Source organism: Dinoponera quadriceps, unplaced genomic scaffold (genome assembly GCF_001313825.1).
Source record: "Dinoponera quadriceps isolate SergipeBrazil2010 unplaced genomic scaffold, ASM131382v1 scaffold1658, whole genome shotgun sequence".
Classification (NCBI taxonomy): domain Eukaryota; kingdom Metazoa; phylum Arthropoda; class Insecta; order Hymenoptera; family Formicidae; genus Dinoponera; species Dinoponera quadriceps.
The window spans coordinates 810,706-829,592 of record NW_014555920.1 but is presented as its reverse complement, the minus strand read 5'-3'; the positions used below and the strand labels follow the sequence as shown (position 1 = coordinate 829,592).

The window sequence follows — 18,887 nt, the reverse complement described above, 5'->3', positions numbered from 1 at the left end:
GATATATATAATATCTTCATAGGAAGAGGGAGGAAAAGAAGTACAAGAGAAATGGTTATTACGGATTCGATATGAGAAATGTGAAACGAAATGGCGATATGACACGATCATACTCAGAATATTAAATATAGCGTGCGTTGTAATGTGAGAGATTCACGTTTCAGGAATTCTTCGATAAATTTGAAGTCTATATCGGTTGTCTGTATTCGGATTGGACGTCAACTCGAATATATTTTACAAGCGCGCGATCAAAACAGGAATGTGAGGTTGCGTTTCAGTATTCACTGGCAGTACTAAAAATCTATAATATACGCAATATGAATTATAGGTTTTCAGTATTGGCAATGAATCGAAACGCAGCCAATTTATATGTGAAACTTTTGCCTTACGTGTAATTTTATTTAAGTAAAATTATATATTTCATTAATGATGGCAAAAGTATGATCACAATTTAAACTAAAATTTCAATTCATGTGGTGTCATAATTAGAATATGACAGATGATAACAACCGTAAGAAATCAATAGGTTAAGTGTCAATCGAAATTTTTTCAATTATTTCTCAGGTGTCATGAAAAGTATCTTCCCGCCCTTCCAAACAGATATATTCCTTATTTTTTTACTGTAATTTATTTACTTAGATTGCGTAAAAACTGGTTTTTAAATGTACGTCAACTGAATTTTAAATGTTAAATTTTGGTTAGAGGAAGTTACACGGACGCAACACATTTCGTTTAATGAAATGCTTCTCAGTTATCACGAAAAATAAACGTAGATGGAGTCAAACTACTCTACGCTTCCACAGAGTTTCAAAATTTTTTTAATTTAGCGGCTTGCATCGAAATTCTCTTATCAATACTGAGCGGACGTGAATGTAAAATCGTCCAATTGGCCGATCGACAGATAGACAGACAGATAGACAGGAGTCACTCACCTTATAGATCTCGTCGACGAGCCTGGTGAGTTCCTCGGTCTCCATGATGACCTCCCAGATGAAAACTCCGCTTTTCCCGACTTCACGAGATGCTCATATTTTCCTGTCCTCCCGAGACCGGATCTCACGTGACCGCTCCACTTTCGCGAACTCGATCGCGACGCTCGTTCCGTTCGATATACCACGCCGGCCCGATCTGGAATGCAAAGGAAAACCGGAAATTAGATGCGCGCGCAATTACATGGACGTTCATTAAAATAAACATATATGTGTGCGTGCAGACGAAAACGCGTACGTTAATTAAATGAGTTCAGTGAAATAGTTTCGGAGTCAGCGTGCTTTTTACACCATTGTTAAGATAAATAGTGAATAAAAAGATCAACATAATTTATATTGTAATGTGTGTGTGTGTGTGTGTGTGTGTATTGTAACAATTGATATTAACATTTCCTTAAATTAAATTAATATTTAATGACTTAGATATACATGAAACCTGGATATGTGAAACTACACTAATTCACAAGTCTTCTATACGCTGATGCTAATGAAGCAAATGTCGGAACAAACAAACACAAGAGTTATAATGCAATCATTCAGTTTAATTAATATTTTCTTCAATTAAATTCATATATTTAACAATATGTGAGATAATTATTCATTTTAAAGAACATAGCTCCGATAACTTTGACCTTGACATATGTTGTTGAGAACTTCTTCCTGAGGAACAGCCTCCAACAGGTTTTAACCAGTGGTGTTTGTTCATAAAAAATGATTAACAAGGTCAGGTTTATCAGTGGCTCGAACAGTTGAAGTGGGAATCTCACCTTAGCCCGAAATTTCGTTTTAGCCATGGAAAATAATTAACGTAGGCGAATCCGTGGATATTTAAATGCCGTGTGGGTTTTGTGCATTCAGTGATATTCGACTTCTGCTATTTCTCCCCGCGAGTCTCTACCCAACTATTTATCTATTACTACGTTTTTATGATAATGATCTCTAGCAGAAAAACGCATTCCTCTATTGATTGTGGCCAGCCGGCATCGCTGGAATCTCGATGGAAACACCATCTGGGCTAAGCACAGGCTAAGCATTACTCATACGTGGAACGAGAGGTCACGTTTTCAAAGTACTTTCATTCCGCAAGGACACCCGGTATGCGCGCGAGCGGCTATGGGAGAGCCGCATAACTTCGCCGCTTCTATTTCTCGACGCGGATCTACGGACCGCGCGGCAAGGTGTTCACGGATCGACGATTGAGAAATCCGCTGAATCTCCATCCGATTCGAGAACGATCCCGAGTCGCGCGAATTCAGAATATCGTTCATTGAACTCTCGTATGTGAGCGGGGTGTGGTTTCGAGTACCGTTTTTCCAAAACTTTCGTGTACTTGGCGAAAAGATATCAATACATTTCTAACCGTACATGGTAAGAAATTTTGTAATAAATTTAATACATTTCGTGTCCTAAACGATCTACAGAAACTTTCGTGTTAATTTAACACAAGTAGATATGTTGAAGAGTAACACAAATATTATGTCAAAAATGAATGCTACATTAATCGGCACTGAAGTATAAAATATGTGTTATTTTAACACTTTAATAGTTATAAAAATGTGTTATTTTAATACTTTTAACACTGACTATCGGCTCAACACAAAGTATTAAGATAACATAAACACAATATGTTAAATCAACACGATATGTTAAAAATTTAACACAAAAATTATAATAAAAACCGATTTTAACATAAATATAAAAAGTTTTTTTATCGTGTGCTAACAAATTTAATGAGGATAAATTTTGCATAATATCTGTTATCTCTGTCATCACAATAAAATCAAAGTCGCACATTATTATTATCGGGTATTATCAGTAATTTAAAGCTATCGTATGATACTGTATGAAATTGCAGTTTAAATCTTCATAGTCAGCGGTTTCCTTTCGGGAAAAGCCGAAGAGAGAGAGAGAGAGAGAGAGAGAGAAAGAGAGAGAGTGGAAGAGATTCTTAATTTCTGTACACGACACGATAGATATTCGTGGACACAATTCGTAACTCGCTCGGACGGATTTGTACAGCAATTTAAAAGGCAACACCGCTGCCAAAGGTAAATGCCACGGCGCGATAATTGCAGTTGCATGCGACGTTGACGTCACGACGGTAACAGGCGGCGATTGTGAGAGTGTCACGTGCGAATGCAACGGAAAAGTGAATCGGTGACTGCAAACGAAATATCAATCGCCGCGACTCGCGTAACGTGTGTAACATAATAGCTCGATTAATAATAAAGCTGCCGTCGCTCGACGACTCACCGTGCCCGGGCTGAACGCGCGCTTAATTAATAAATTGACATTTCATAAATTAATCCGCGCCGAGACTGCAAATTCACAAAGTTCGCCGAACTGTTTAGACTTTATCAATAATCCCGACGACCCGAGTAATTTGTCAATTTGTCGTCGGCTACATTTTTTTACGTTTCATATAAAATTGATACCGCGGACAATTCCTTTGCCATGCGCGCAATTTTAAATCTCTCGTAACAGGATCGTTTATGTTACGCGCAAAAGCTCTCCGTTAGTACAAATTTTCTGTGACGGAACAGCACAAATAACAGGGGACACGCGCATTCACAAGTGCGTAACTGAAATATAGCGAAAAATTTTATAATTTTTTACCAATTGAACGATATTAAATGTCCCGNCCCCCCCATCCCGCCGCGAATATAGGAAACGAATAAAAGTCTCATAAGCACGGGGGGGGATACCTATGTTATCCAAATTATCAATCCATCGAAATGTGTAATCAAACGATATCCTGATTCGATGAGCGAAATGCGGCGAATATTGGCGAGGTGCGCTCGTTCAAATCGTTAAATCGCAACGATCGATGCGACGCGATGCATGCGTGCATGCGTGCACGCGAGTACTATTCGATCGCGATCGCAACACGGAGCGGAAGATTCGATTAAACGATGAAAGCGGTGCAAAATTCGCCACGGCCTATCAAAAGCGCGCATTTCTGTATCTCTCTCTCTCTCTCTCTCTCTCTAGCGCTCGCGAATTCGCTCGTTCGCGAATTTCGCCGACGCAACTTCGCAAACGCTCACGCGCTCGCCCCGCGCACGCCTCCCGAAAGCTTTCAAGCGAATTAAATTCTCTCGAATCGTTTACGATAAAATGTTTCCCTTTAATCTCTCTAATCACCGACGCGCCTCCGCTCTGCAAACTTTCGCAAATTTAACTGGTAAACGTGACTAGAGACGCTTTAAAGTATCGATACTCGATTCTCGCGGTCGATTGCTAATACGGAAGTATCGGTGCCCGATCTTTCCGCTCTGACGACGGTGCGCGACCGAGTGGACGAATTAATAAATAATGATAATAATAATAATAACAACCTTGGCAAAGATGCTTATTATAATTAAATAACAAACGGCGAAGTAAACCGCTAATTAAAGCAACTGACGCTAAAATAACAAAGGTTAGCATTGTCAACATAATGTGATATGTGCGTTATTCTCGATAGCTAAATCGTATCAACGTACAGGCATATCGTTTCTGTATAAACTGCATTAATTATTTAATTAATGACATTACTTACAAACGTGTTTAACGCAGAATCGAATAAAACGATACAACCGTTGAGCGGAAGTTTTCCCGACGATAATTATCGCTCGTCCAAGCCGCGCTTGAAAACTGTCGTATCCCGAATAACGCGCTGTCGATCACATGCAACGGTGCATCGAACTTGCGCCGCGCGCGCGTTACTTTCTTCGTTACGAGAGATCCGTATTGTTACATCACCGACGCGAATATGTTTATTAGAGCGGTCGACAACCCGTGTACCCTCCTCTCTCGTCTCTTTCATTCCCCCTTCTTCTTCGCCAAGATTAAATTCTGCTTTCTCCGAGCTCTGACTTATCGAAGCGATATTTACATAAACTATGCACGTCCAAGGTAGAAGCGCAATAATGGAAATAACTGTGGGATTGCAGCGCTGCGCGCCGGTACGTGCGAACATTTTTCCCAAGAAGAATACTAGACTACCGGTTTTCACGATTAGCAATTATAAATTTTAAAGAATTCGTAGACGCGTTATTAGGTATCTCAAAGCCATCGTATGTCAAACAGTTGTGTGTATGTGTGTGTGTGTGGTTAATTAAGGAATTTTTATAACGCATCAATCCAAGTTCAAATTAATGATAACCAATTCCAATTAAAGCGATTGTTTATTAATATTGCGGAATTAATTTTTACTCGTCAAAGTTTTTGCTCTGCTCCGTTAATAATTTTAAACAATAATTACTTTTCTCGCGTAAAGTCTGAAGTATACGCAATAAAAGAATTTGTATTAAATTTAATACATATCACATGTCCCAAACGATCCACACAAATTTTTGTGTTAATTTAATACAAGATGAAAATTCGTTGTGTTATTGTAACATATATGTTGAACATCGACTCAATACAAAATATTGAGATAACATAAACACAACATGTTAAATTAACACACGAGTATGTTAAAAATTTCACACAAAAATCTTAACAAGGACCGATTTTAACACAAGTACAAAATGTTTTTTTACTATGTACCTAAAAAAACTTTCTTCAACATTATTATTATTATTATTTTCATTCAACAAATTTCATGCGATACTCTTTAATCGTTCATTTTTCCCAGCGCGCGTACCGCGCCCACCCCCTACTCAGAGAACTTTCTTGCTCCCTCCCCGCGAATCGGCGATTCTATCAGAGCCTAACGGTCCGTAACGTTAGAGGAGATCGAAAGAAAGGACGAGAAGCGAAGAACAAGCCAACACACGTACGATGCTGTTAGCGTAACTCCGTACGATACAATGTGCTGCGCATTCGCGCGTATGAACGCCTACGCGCCGCAGGTGCAATCGGGAGTTTCTGCCCGCAGGATACTAGGACCGTTCTATAACCGTTACGACAGAGTCGGCCAGGACGACATTCCTTGACAGCCGCGATTTGAATAAACGAACGATCCGGGGAACGAAGCCCAAGGAATTCGCTCACGGACGCACCTCCGCAGGAATTTCGCGAAAAAAAAATTTTTTCCGCCAGTCTCACGGTGCGCATGATAAAAGATCGCGCATATTTATTTCCACAATCTCCCGTTGGAAACTTGCGCCGACGGTATCTTTAAAGCACACCGTGCGAACACCGTTTGCACATTAGCGGCGGAGAGTAACGAGCTTCTCGCGAAATAAGTTTTGCGAATGCTAATTGTTTCGGTCGGCACGAATCGCCGTTTGATGTTCCCGGACCGCGAAATTCCCACCGAGAGGGAAAATTGACTAGAGCCGTCGTCAAAGAGCACGTATTATCAATCGCGTCCTTCTTTCATCGGCGCGCTTTGTGTAAAAGCGTACGTGCAATAACATACGTGTAATATCAAGAGCAATTTTATTAGCAACGCGGTAATTTCCTTTTTCAAGGCTAGCGAGACCATGACGGGGGAAAGCGAGCGAGCGAGCGAGCGAGCGAGCGAGCGAGAGAGAGAGAGAGAGAGAGAGAGAGAGAGAGAGAGAGAGAGAGAGAGAGAGAGAGAGAGAGAGAGCTTATAGAACTAGTTCTATAAACGAGATTCCGCGAGCTGTAAATTGGCGCGAAAAAAGCGCACGCGCCTCCAAAGCGCAGCCGTTTTATCTCTTTCTTTTCTCTGCGAACTGTAAAACATATCCTTGGCTTTCAAAGCCCCGCGCGTCCACCATTTCCCCCCTCCTCCGCTTTCATACTTTTTCTGCTACCGTTCTCCTCCTTCCTTTATATCCCCTCCTCCTCATCCTCACCCACCTACATCGTAGCTTTAATTATCGCCTCAAAGGACCCGGCGCTTTTGCTTTATTTATCCATCGATGACGTTCCCTTATCCCGCATCGTCAAAGAAATCCTTACGGACGTTAATTAACCTTCGAACGCAAAAAAAGCGGGGCTGTAAAAACGGATGGGCGCGCCCATATTCGTTGTAATAATGAGGAAGGAAACTATTCTTTAACCCCTTTCGTCATATCCCACCGCGTGTCTCACTGTCGACCTTTTCGCGTATGCTGGAGTAGGATATCTCGGCTCTCGTGGCCTTTATTACATTGGAATCTACGTAACTCTCTATTACGTAGAATTTGCCCCGATTCAATTAGAAACTTAATTAGTGGACGTGTGTCTATATTTATATGTAATTCAGCTAAACGTTCGTTAATTTCTCGTATATTGCTATATATTATTTAATTGCCTCGAAAAACTCGAAATGAACGAATGTGAAGGTACGGAAATGAATTTAAAAACCAAAAGAAGTATTTATTTAACTGATAAGTTTTGATTCTTTATACGGAAAAAATTCTTCAGGAAAATGTAATAATCTCGCTTTGTGAAAATATGAAAATATGAAAACAACAAGATCGACTAATCTCTCTGTATCTTAGTCGACCAATTTTTCGCGCCTTTATATTTTTTACATTTTTGTTAACGTGTATCTCCCTCTCCCATGTACTTTAAATCTCGATTAAACTCAAAATGTGCGCAGACCGCAATAACCGAGTGACTACGAGTCTGCACGTTTGCGCAAATGAAGAAAAGGTGCAACACATCGGCGCGAACGACGAGCACGGAGGTCAAAAGGAAAGAAATTTATACTGTGACGGAAATCACGCGGTAAAGAGTTAACGACGAATTACGAGCTGCAACGGAAGCCCGGTATCACCCCGTGAATTATCTGTCGCTTTATCGAGGACATAAATTTCGATTTGCAGCTGACACTCGGTACCGTTCAATACTCGGTCCAGCGCTTATACATTTTTTTTTTTTACAACTCCAATAATTCCCCGGCCCGGCCAAATGGGCCAGCCATTTTGCGCGTTCGACTTTAAGAGAGAAAGAGAGACGTGGCAAAACAGAAAGAATGAAAAAAATAAGAGACAAGGAGAAGGGGACGAAAGAAGCAAGAATGAAATCCGATGAAAGAGTCCCATTGCGACACTGAATCGCTCGCGGATGATTTCCGTCGATGAAATATTCATAATTTAATATGTCCCTGCTCTTCGGTCTACCTCTCTTTTTCTCTCTTCAAGCGGAATAGTCGCGAGATGAAATATTCATCCTCGGGATGATGACGATGTCGATCTGAGAAAATGCGCCACGCGTCATCGATTTCCTCGTGAGTGACTCGAACGGAATTCTCGATTATTTCCATGCATTGCAAAACGCGATTTCTCCTTAGCCTTTCGATTATCTCATTTAATTTTCAAAGTAATGTTTCTTTTTTTCACTCGAATTAATCCTGCAGATATCATTTTTCCGCGCATTACGCAATATTTCCTTAAAATGTGATTCTCCTGTCTGTAAGTTTTGATTAAATTCTCCGACACTGTTCTTTCTTTTCCAGGATAAAATATTGCTTATGATAAATATGCAAGATATGCTCTCAATCATCCATTAAGATCTCCTCGATATTCATATTTCGACACCTCCTCCCAAGATATCCCGTTCTTCACAATGTTTCTATTTACATTCTACGCAATTTTCGATTTTCCGATTCGTCTCGCGGAAATACGTATTTCCGGACTCGTTAAATTCGCAATGCCGGCATTACTTCGCAAATATCCGGCCATCGACGGAACTCTTTCGCCGATACGAGATATTTCACGCGTAAACTTCACGTACGATTTGTTCGCGTTTCACGAGGCTTCTAAATTCGCCACGTATTTTCCGCGCGTTCTCTCCGGCGAGAGACTGGAATTTCGGCATTTCGCTCTCGCGCGACTCCCGTGGAAATAATTCCAAGGATCCTACAAGGTCGTAAACATTCGGGTCACAAAACATCGTGAGACACGAGTCTAATAACAATTGTCGCGGTAGCTTGCACACCGAATGATTCAAAAGAAAACCGCAATATTTGAGGAACACAAATTTAAGGTGAGAAATGAGCGAGAGCGTTCATATATAGTTTTCTGTTGCGTATACTATGAGGAAAGAAAAATGCCACAATATTTGTTAGCTTCATTTAACAAATATTTCCAGAATTATTTTTCTAGACTATTCTTATTACCGTGAATATTTCCGTCTCTCGTTACCTCTCTGTTAATTAAATTTTTTGCTTTCGCTTGTAAATTATACAGAGTAATAAAATTATTCTTAACAATGACATTGAAATTAATTTCAAACTATATTAAGATCAATGGCATTTCGACAACCTATTATGAATACATAATTTATTGTAATCATTATTGATATTAAACTGCTAATTTTTTCTGCACAATCATAAAAAATGATAATCCAAACAATTAACAATAACGTAATTATAGTGATATCAATGTAAATTATAATAAGTATGACAAAATGGCAAAGGATACATTTCCTTTACAAATGTAAAATTATTCAAGTCGGGCACACTTTCCACACGAACTGTTTTATTTACTTTACCATACCTTGAAAGTATTACAGTTCTCTTATGAACTATCCTATAGACCAAGAATCCATAGTGAAAACAATAGAAAAAAAATATAACCGGCAATCATAACTTTTCAAATTATTCGATTTCTCGTTGTGTTTATCTTACTATACCTGTTACACCTATTTATCTTACTATACCTATTACATCTATTACATAATTAGTCATTGTTCTCAATGATCTTGAGATTCGCATCTAAACTTAAAACTAAAATTTTCGGATCTAATTTTTCTACCCCGACAGTTGGCGGGACTCACCTGAGATCCTGCAAGATCGACGGATCCAGATCAGGGGAAGAATATCGAACTGCCGGATGACCGACGAAGGCACTCCTCGGGAAAAGGCTCCGAGAAACGCGAAGGATCGGGGAAGACGGAACACCTCGCGAATGATCGAACGATACGAAGACGATACACTCAAATCGACGCGCGCGAGACTACTGAGCGGTGCCAAGGGTTGCCGAGCGAACGGTCGCTCGGCGCAGGTCGGCCGCCGCGCCGGTGAGCCGAGAACGCACGATCCACTCGCTCGCAAGAGTCACCTCGGTTGTGTTCATGAACATGCATGCACATGCATGTTCATACATGTATGTTGTGTGTTTAATTTATTAAATACTACGCAAGTCACTTCTATGTCATAATTAACTCATGTAGTTGCTCGTATAAAATTATTTAGGAAAATGCAGGAGATATAATTAATAAGTAAAAGTATCTATCAAATAATTATGATATAATTGGGAAGGGACGTCTCATTATATTCTCGTTAGTACTATTATTTCCTGGAATGTTTTGATAAGATTGGAAGTTAGATATTGAGAGGTCTCCAATTTACAAACTTAATAAGATTTCACAGCAAAGAGGATAAAAGTTTATCTGTTGCTGCGACTGAAATTATTTTACTCGCGCAAGAGAAATGTTCCAACAATAAAATATGAAAATAAGATATAGAATAGAAATAATTAGCCGGTAGGATGTTATACATATATATATATATATATATATATATATAGTTCGACAATTTAATTATAAAGAATTATAGAAACATCCTGATAAAAAACTTTGAGATTCAATATCAATACAAATTTCAAATAACAATATTTATCGAAAATCTACGTAGTCAAGAAGTTTTCCGTTCACCCTTAATAAAGAGACTAACTTCTCATTGTTTTTGTTACGAATCCGTCACTTCATGGATCACAATGTCAGCAAAAGAAGTCGTTTGCCAACCGACAGTATCGACATTTTTTTTCTTTTCTGTCTTCATATGTACACTTTTACATTCATATATAATTTTCTTTATAGAATTGATTGCGATTTATTAAAAAATATTAATTTATATTATATATTTTTGAATATATCTGCTAAAACCTTTTCCGACTGGCGAATTTTAAAGAGTTTATCGCGCAATTTATAGCCGACATTAACAACAAATTACTCCATAAAGTTTTAATCGAAAACGCAGCACCATTTCATTGAACTTTTCCTCTACGGCCTCCTCAGCCAAAGCAGAGGAGGAGGCCAGGGGGGAATTCAATTAAAAGGTACAGTGCACCTATGCTAATGTAAAGTTGAAATCTCTCGGCTTTATCTAGCGATAAACACGGCCGCTTAGTTTTATCGTGCGAAAACAAAAATATAATAGTGCGACATATATGTACATATATATATATATATATAGATAGATAGATAGATAGATAGATAGATAGATAGATAAACATATCATATTATCTCGAGTTAATGGCATAGAACGAAACATTACATTTACAGAATAAACCGCGCCTCTGATTATTAATCGGTGACATACAGCTTCAAATCAGATAAACAGATAACTACAACACTATGTCACTGGTGAAACGTTACACCGTATAGAGCACGATGAAAGTACTCGATATCGAAGGCAGAACATCCGCCGTTACAATCGTATCCCCGCACGAACGACACGAAAGTGTCTCCCGGCGAGTTTTCTCGTTGAGAGCGCATCTTCGATGTAGCCGCGAGTTTATGGGGTCAGCGACGAAAGGAGGACTTACGATGGAATGTGGTAAAGGCCGGAATGAAGGTCGGAGACTACTATTACCGAGGGAACCAACGCAGACCAGTTGGTCGATCGGTTGGTCGGTCGATCTGTCGGTCGGCCAGTCTCCCGTTGGCCGTGTTTCCGATAATGGACTCGAAAATACGCAGCAGATCGAGAATTCCCGCGCCAATTTCCCCGCTCTCGGCTCGCTCGCTCGCTTAACGGCGCTAATTAATTTTACAGACCGCTCGTTGCGACTAATCGAAGCTGTTCGCCAAATTCTCCCATAAACAACCCGGCCAGAAGAACACCGGGTGACGGCGGTGTTGCACGATGTTTCATTATTTTTGCGATTACTTCACAGTTAAATAAATCAACAATTAATTAAACGTGTCATCATACTTTCTCGCCTCGATCAGCCTCTGTTATTCGTTAACCGTGATCATTGATCATCCGTGATCCATAATCGTTGATCACTGCTCTGATTAATCATCAATTCAATCGTACTTTCGCCAATCCCGAAATAGGATCAACAGAATTTAACAATATATATTCTCGATTACTCACGACGAATTTCGAGAATTTTTCGACGCGCGCTCGGCGAGAATTCCTTGAAACTTTAATTGCGAAAAATTGAATTTAATTACGAATCGCGCGAATACACGAAGGGAAGAAAATAAAAAAAAATATCGGTATGGCATTTATCCGCTTCGTCATAGCAATCATCGTTCAATTTCCTGTTTTCTGTTCGCTCACCGTTGGCGGTTTTCGGATTTTTTGGGAGCGCAATGAAAAATAGCTATCAAATTGGCATACGTCTCGAATTATATCGAAATACTATCGGCGACTCGGGGATATAACAGTTTTCGAGTTTGACGAATAAAAATTTCAAATCTCAAATAATTCTTATTTTCGCGAATACGATTCTTTCAAAATTTTCGAAATTGCCGGTAACTTTCAAATGTATACAATGTCACGTTTCATCTTTTCTTTTCGATTTCTTAAAAGATCATTCAATATTATAGATTCGCCAAATTATTACGATACCAATAGAATATTATGAGAAGTTGCCCAAATGATTTGCTCTTGTTACGAAAAAGGGAAAACAAAAAGAAACGTCGTATCCCGCATGGAAATTTTCTGGGATCTGATTGGAATTTATTCCGATTTTTCGAAAAAATAATGAATTCTGATTGGAAAATCTATGAAGATTCGGATTGGAAGTGTAATGTTTCAAAAATGCGATTCTAAATGGAAAACCTAGACAGATTCCATTTTCTCTGTCCAATGTTTGTCCAAAGCACAATTCTAAATGGGAAACCAGACCAGAAACATTTGCAATGTCCAGCATGAAATCCAGTTCTTTACTTTTGCACCGAGCTGTACTATTAAATATGAATCAAGAGTCTATTTTAGCGAATTGAGAATAATTTCCCTCTAGACCGGTCACTTGTCACAGTGAGCGCAGCGCGGAAATTTCCGCGTTGTTTACGGAAATTCAGGCACGTTCTCCGCCGGCGAGTCGTAATTCAGGATTCCCTCCTTGCATTATTTATGCTCACATGCAAATACGTGTGCTCATGCCCGCTCGTTCGCTCGCTCGCGCTCGCGTTATGAATGACCCGCGTGATACGTGCTAAGTACCGTTGAGGGCGGAAAATAATCCGCTTCTGCAAATCGCATTTATGCAGAATTAATTATCAATGGAGGATGTCCGAGGAGAACATTTTAACCACTTGCTACACGTCTGACCGGCATTGAAGGGACGTGTCCCTCTGCGTGTCTTAAGATTAGTGTCGCGTATCACAAGAATGTACTTCGATTAAATCGATATTTCGACAACACCGGCGTACTGTGCGGACACGTCCCTACAAAATGCCGAGAAGGAAAACTTCGGAAATCCGCCTCGGTTGCCTTCGCAACGTCGTCGTCGTCGAGACGTCGCGACGCGTGTGACCGTGGATGCGTCTCCAAAAAAGTAAATAAGCCGTGAAATATTGCACGCTCGCGACGAAGCGGGAGGGCGAGGGTAGCCCTATTATCCATCACGGGGACTGTCACAACCCCACATGGGATAAAGTCGACGACGTATTTCGCTGAGACGTTAGCCCTCGATACGTCGAAGAGCACGACGACGTTCGATTACGTCCCCTCGGTGCCGAGTAAAAAGGACCCAACGCGATTCCGCACATAATCTCCCTCTCTATCCCCCTTTCTTCTTCCCTCACCCCGTGCGTCTGGAGAATTTTGAGGAAGAAGACACGAAAATTCTCAAAGCGCGATGTGTATGAGTGTCCCGTAATAGTATGTTAGTCGAACCATACGATCAACTTGCTTATTACTTCTTATTGCTGATTATTCATATAAAATCTTTAAATAAAAAGGAATAAAGTATATCAAATAAGACGAAATAAATACGATATATATACAATAACAGTATAACTAGAACATATCGGTAAATTAAGGATTGCTGTTTATGTGTTCTGACAGCGATCCGCAGGGGAATCAACGGTCAGATAATCGGTGTCCAGATAATTGACGTTGTACTGCATTACTTATTGCAGTTACTATTTAATCAAATCGATACTTTGGTGCAGGGAAAGAGGGATAGAGAGAGAGAGAGAGAGAGAAAAGGTGAGAGAGGAAACATGTATCGTATATATAATATGACGTCTATATAAATATTTTATGTAACATTCGATTTTTACTTAATTTTAATAGCCAAATAATGAGTAGTAATATACATAGTGTTCCAAACCTCTCGGTTTCCGTAGTGTATTAAATCTCTAATTCCTCATTATTACGAATTTTTGCAAAATGGTACATGACTTTTCTGTCTTCAGTTTTACCCGCTCTACCTGCATATTACAGGAACCAAAAACGATTTAGAACGATTGAATACGTGAATTCGTACTAAAATTATTAGTTGACACGATGTAAGATGAATTGTTTGTTATTCTGTAACGGAAAAAATCTCAACATGACGAAAAAAGCGCGATTCGTTGAAAGCGTTAAACGAAAGAGCAGTTTTGCTGACGAAGTTCGATACTTCTCGACTTCAAAAGGTAACTTTTACGATGCATCTTGCTAGCAAGTTTTTCTTGGTGCCTTTTACGAGCTCTCTGAACGTCGCTCGGAGTATTCGACATCCCTAATGGAGGGTGACATGCGCTGGCAGATATTTAATGGTCCAGTAGTTGCGCTTTTAAGAATCTAAGCGAAACCACCTTTTCAACTCGAAGAAATATCGAGTGCGAATTCTCGATTCGAGATATACTTTCCCTCATACCAGTCAGTATTCTCGAGAAATACGAGACAAAATATTTCTACGTTGTAATTCTTAGTTGTCGCGATAATATTTAAAAAATATAAGAACGCGATACAAAAATTTCTCTTTTACACGAGACGACTTTTGAAGGGTATTTCTTGCTTGTGCTCCAACAAATACTTCGTTTATATAACTTTATTTTATCGACATTTTATATAACGTTAAAGTCGACGTATTGATTTCATGTTAGGAAAGTATCCTATATTATCAACTGTAGAAGTGCGAAACATTTTCTTTATCTAGTTACGATAATTTTACATATTCTGTTATCTTTTCTGGACTATATGTTTTTAATACTTTTTTGTTATATTATAAAGCTTTGCGATCGTTTGAATTGTCTAAAGTAAATTTTACATTACTTCCTGTAAATCATATTCTACTGACCTCCGATAATTTCTCCGTGATTTTATGAAAATCTGACATTTCTTAAAATAGAAATTTTCTGGCATTTCCTCGAATACATCAATATAAAATAAATTGTTAACTTTTGTTAGCTTATGTTCATTTGATATAAACTATATGATATAGCTGCTTTCAAACCGACATTGATGTACATATTCAAAAATCGAGAAATACAATTCCCATGCCTATATATTTGTACTATTAAAAAACTGAACTATGAATGATACGATTGTCAAATATAAATTGTTTAACTCGTAAATCATTAAATGTCTGCTAACTTCATAAATTAATCACGAAGTTCAGCCCTTTGTAAACTTAATCGAAGCTCAAAAAAAATAGGCCGAAAAGGACTAACAGGATAATAAAGCATTCAACGTATTCGACAACAGGAAAACGAGAGGACAAAAACAGATGAAACAAACAACACATCTAAGCGTCTAAAATCAGACATCTATTTTGAAGAGAAGATATCACTAGAGTATATTAGTTACACTCTGGTTCAGGAAAGAACAAATAAGCAAAGACTTCATAAGAGGAATGTTGAAAAAAAAAGAAAAACGAGAGATAGTCGATTAAATACGTCGCATATTTATTAAAACAACAAGACGACGACGACGACGATAATTGCTTAATCCTCTTCCTCTTCCGGCGCGGCACCACTACTTCCCTTCCTCAGGTTCTTCCTCTTGACACGACCAGGCCTGCCGCCACCGAAGGGCGATTTGAGCGAGAAGTCGATGTGTTTCTGCGAATCCAGTCGCACGATGAACGACGGAATATTCACTACCTGCTTGCGCACACTGCAAAATGGAGAAACCGCCATTGTACCACTGGCTTCCTTTGTACGCGAAAGCTGTTAAACCGTCACATTGACGATTCTATAGTAGAAAGGCGAAAACTACCGCAACTTCTTCGTATTCCCTGTTTCTTTTTCTGGACGAGCACGAGAGATATCAAGAGAGTGCAACAGACGTTAAGTGCCGATGAACGACACTTAAGTGGCCTGCGCGAAATAAAAGTATTTCGTTAAGTTAACGATTGTGAGTTCAAATTCCAGACCCAACATGTACGGTCAACCGTGACTAATCGACCAAGTGTCATCGTCCTGATACCTGAGCAATAGAATTCGTTCGTCAACTGACTTTGTGAAATTCATCTCAAATGTTAACACTATTCAAATTCATGAGGGAATTTCTCATTTGGATTGTAAAACTCTCGACATATGGACATAAATATAGAATAACAAGATCCAGTTTCTTGCACTTTGAGCATTTTTAGAAGTATTGCGGATAAAATACGACAAATAATCCTCAAACTGCGAACTCTAAATATATATCACTTTAAGATATTATAGTGTCCTTTATTTTGATTATTGAGTTGGATTAAATTTATGATATAGCAAATTAATAAAATATCGTTAGCTAACGCAAAACATTTAATAAGAACGTTTAAGATTGTAGCGTGGTAAGAACCCGACAAAGGAACCAATCTCTCCGTCGGTGATTAAACCAAGCTTTACTTTCGCCTTAAAGATTAGAAATGAGCCGTAAGAGTAATTCAGCCATTTCTTGCCCAGTTTTTAAGGCTTTCGACTTTACGCTTCTAAATTATGCAAAAAAAAAAAAATGGAAAAAATTTCTGGTCAAGCCTAAATTGGAAAAAAAAAACGTCCCATTTCACAAGTTATTCTTTCCTTAACACAATAGATGCATATTTCCTCTATTTGCCTTTCTATAATCAAGATGTATTTTCTACCGGTGTTTTTATTTCTTTACGCAGTTCATTTCATAAAATATACACAAGATATATATATATGCATTTCATAAAATATATTCTACTTTCTTTTCAACGGTGACATATTTTCTCTCTCAGTAATAAAAACGTATTATTATTACTTACCGAATGTGTCGCTGACGAATAAGAACGCGGGCGTGATGAATGGACTTGGCTAGACCCATTTTAAATACTTGAGTCTGCAGACGTCGCTCCAAGAAGTCCTCAATCTTCAAGCCCAACACATAATCGAGCTTCATGTGACCTTCGTTCAACACACCGATCCTCACCAGACGACGCAACAGAGCATTTCCTGAAAAGTATTTCTATGTTATTACAAATATTTCTATACTGATATATCACTGGCCCTTTTCAGATTTTTAAACAAATATTTCAGTCTACGCTTTCATCTACAAAAATATTCAGACAAGAGGTGTCAGAAAAAAGTGCGTAATCATCACATTCTCTCTCATTCCGTGTGAAATTTTACATTAAGAAATTTTGTCTTGCTTGTAGAAAAAATTTAGTAATAATGGTAATATTGATAAATATAGTGAAAGGATTTTTTTAAGAAAATATAATTTGCATGCATAAAATATAATTTGCATTTCACTAACCTTCGAAAAGACGCTTCGGGTCTTTTTCTTCCAATGTGAGCAACTCACGAGCAGCTTTGCGGATTTTAGCCAGGGTATACTTTACCCGCCATACTTCGCGCTTATTACGGAGTCCATATTCTCCGATGATACGTAACTCTTGGTCCAAACGAGCTTTCTCGTATGGTCTCCTGGGAGTGACATAAGTCTTAGAGAAAACTGACGGGATCCTTCCGTTAACCATGTTGGAAGATCGTTACCTGACGAGCGACAATTTCCAAATTATACATGGTATATGTCGAAGTAGCTTTTTTAAAATATTTCAAATGCTTTCTTCTAAAAATGTTTTATTGCTTTCAAAGTTAATTTTGCCAAATACTGGAAATGTTTAATATTCTTCAGACCGATTTTCAGTGACTTATTGGTTGCTATCAAACATGCAGCCTATTGTTAAAATTACATCATAACTATTTGTTATATATACACAAAATTGAAACATCATTATTATTTAAAAAATCTTATATTTTATTTAATGACAAAAACAAAATTATCTGAATAGAAACTCCTGACCCAGATCATATACGACACGCGGCACGTGTTAAAGGAAAAAGCAAGATAACAGGTTAGTTCTTAGGATTACTTTACATTTGGATATATTTTCCAATGCTTAACATGAAATATATGTATTCCTGTATTCAGGAAGGAAAAAATTAATATTATAAGTGTAACTGGTATTGATGAGAAAAAACACTTCGGATAATTCCGATAAATCTAGAATATTCGCTACATGGTCGCCATTTTATGAAGAACGAAAGACACGACAGTAGAAATATTGCAAAATTTATATGTGAATTAACTATTCACGAATTTCAGGATGATATTGTAACAAGTTACATCACTTGAGATCCTAATAATGCGATTATTCGTTAATATCATACTTACTTCCTGTCGTAAAAAGAACGACCTCAGGAAACAACCTTTCCGCTTGCTGATTATGATAGAAATGGCCGAAAGCGCACAGTGACGTGTATGGACAGGATCTACGCATGTCTCCGCGCATGCGTGCAAAATGTGTTCTCTAGAGTGCATCCATTTGGCGCTCGCGTCGACAAGATCAAGAAAATACCTAACATAAAAAATGCAACAGATGTAACAGTATGGTGGACACGAGCAAATTTTATGCAATCCACTATTAATTAATATGAATATTGCGCTATATTAATATTGATTTCTCTATTTAATTGAATCCTAACTTAATTTAAACGCTTGCTGAGGCCACTAAATTGTGGCGTTTGTTACACTTTTCATTTTTTACATACTTCTTTGAGAGCATATTCACTTTGCTCTTTATTGCGCAGACGCAAGCGGAAACC

General features: G+C 38.5%; 2 protein-coding genes across 3 annotated transcripts in view; both read right to left on the bottom strand.

Annotated features, from left to right (window-relative positions):
* LOC106745812 (trichohyalin) overlaps nucleotides 1–9,928 on the bottom strand; it is an 85,263-nt gene extending 75,335 nt beyond the window's left edge. For both annotated transcript variants that reach the window (XM_014621757.1, XM_014621758.1), the window contains exons 1-2: nucleotides 9,657–9,928; nucleotides 933–1,128 (exon numbers count right to left, since the gene is read on the bottom strand). In XM_014621757.1, coding sequence (XP_014477243.1) covers nucleotides 933–977 — 45 coding nt within the window. In that variant the 5' untranslated portion in view covers nucleotides 978–1,128; nucleotides 9,657–9,928. The remainder of the gene's footprint in view (nucleotides 1–932; nucleotides 1,129–9,656) is intronic.
* A 5,647-nt stretch (nucleotides 9,929–15,575) lies between these two features.
* LOC106745801 (40S ribosomal protein S9) lies at nucleotides 15,576–18,536 on the bottom strand. Its single transcript, XM_014621741.1, has 4 exons — nucleotides 18,457–18,536; nucleotides 17,536–17,774; nucleotides 17,045–17,231; nucleotides 15,576–15,945 (listed from the first exon to the last, which is right to left on the bottom strand). Exons 2-4 carry the CDS (start codon nucleotides 17,756–17,758, stop codon nucleotides 15,774–15,776), a joined length of 582 nt encoding a protein of 193 aa, XP_014477227.1. The 5' UTR covers nucleotides 17,759–17,774; nucleotides 18,457–18,536; the 3' UTR covers nucleotides 15,576–15,773.
* Between the last annotated feature and the right edge of the window lie 351 nt (nucleotides 18,537–18,887).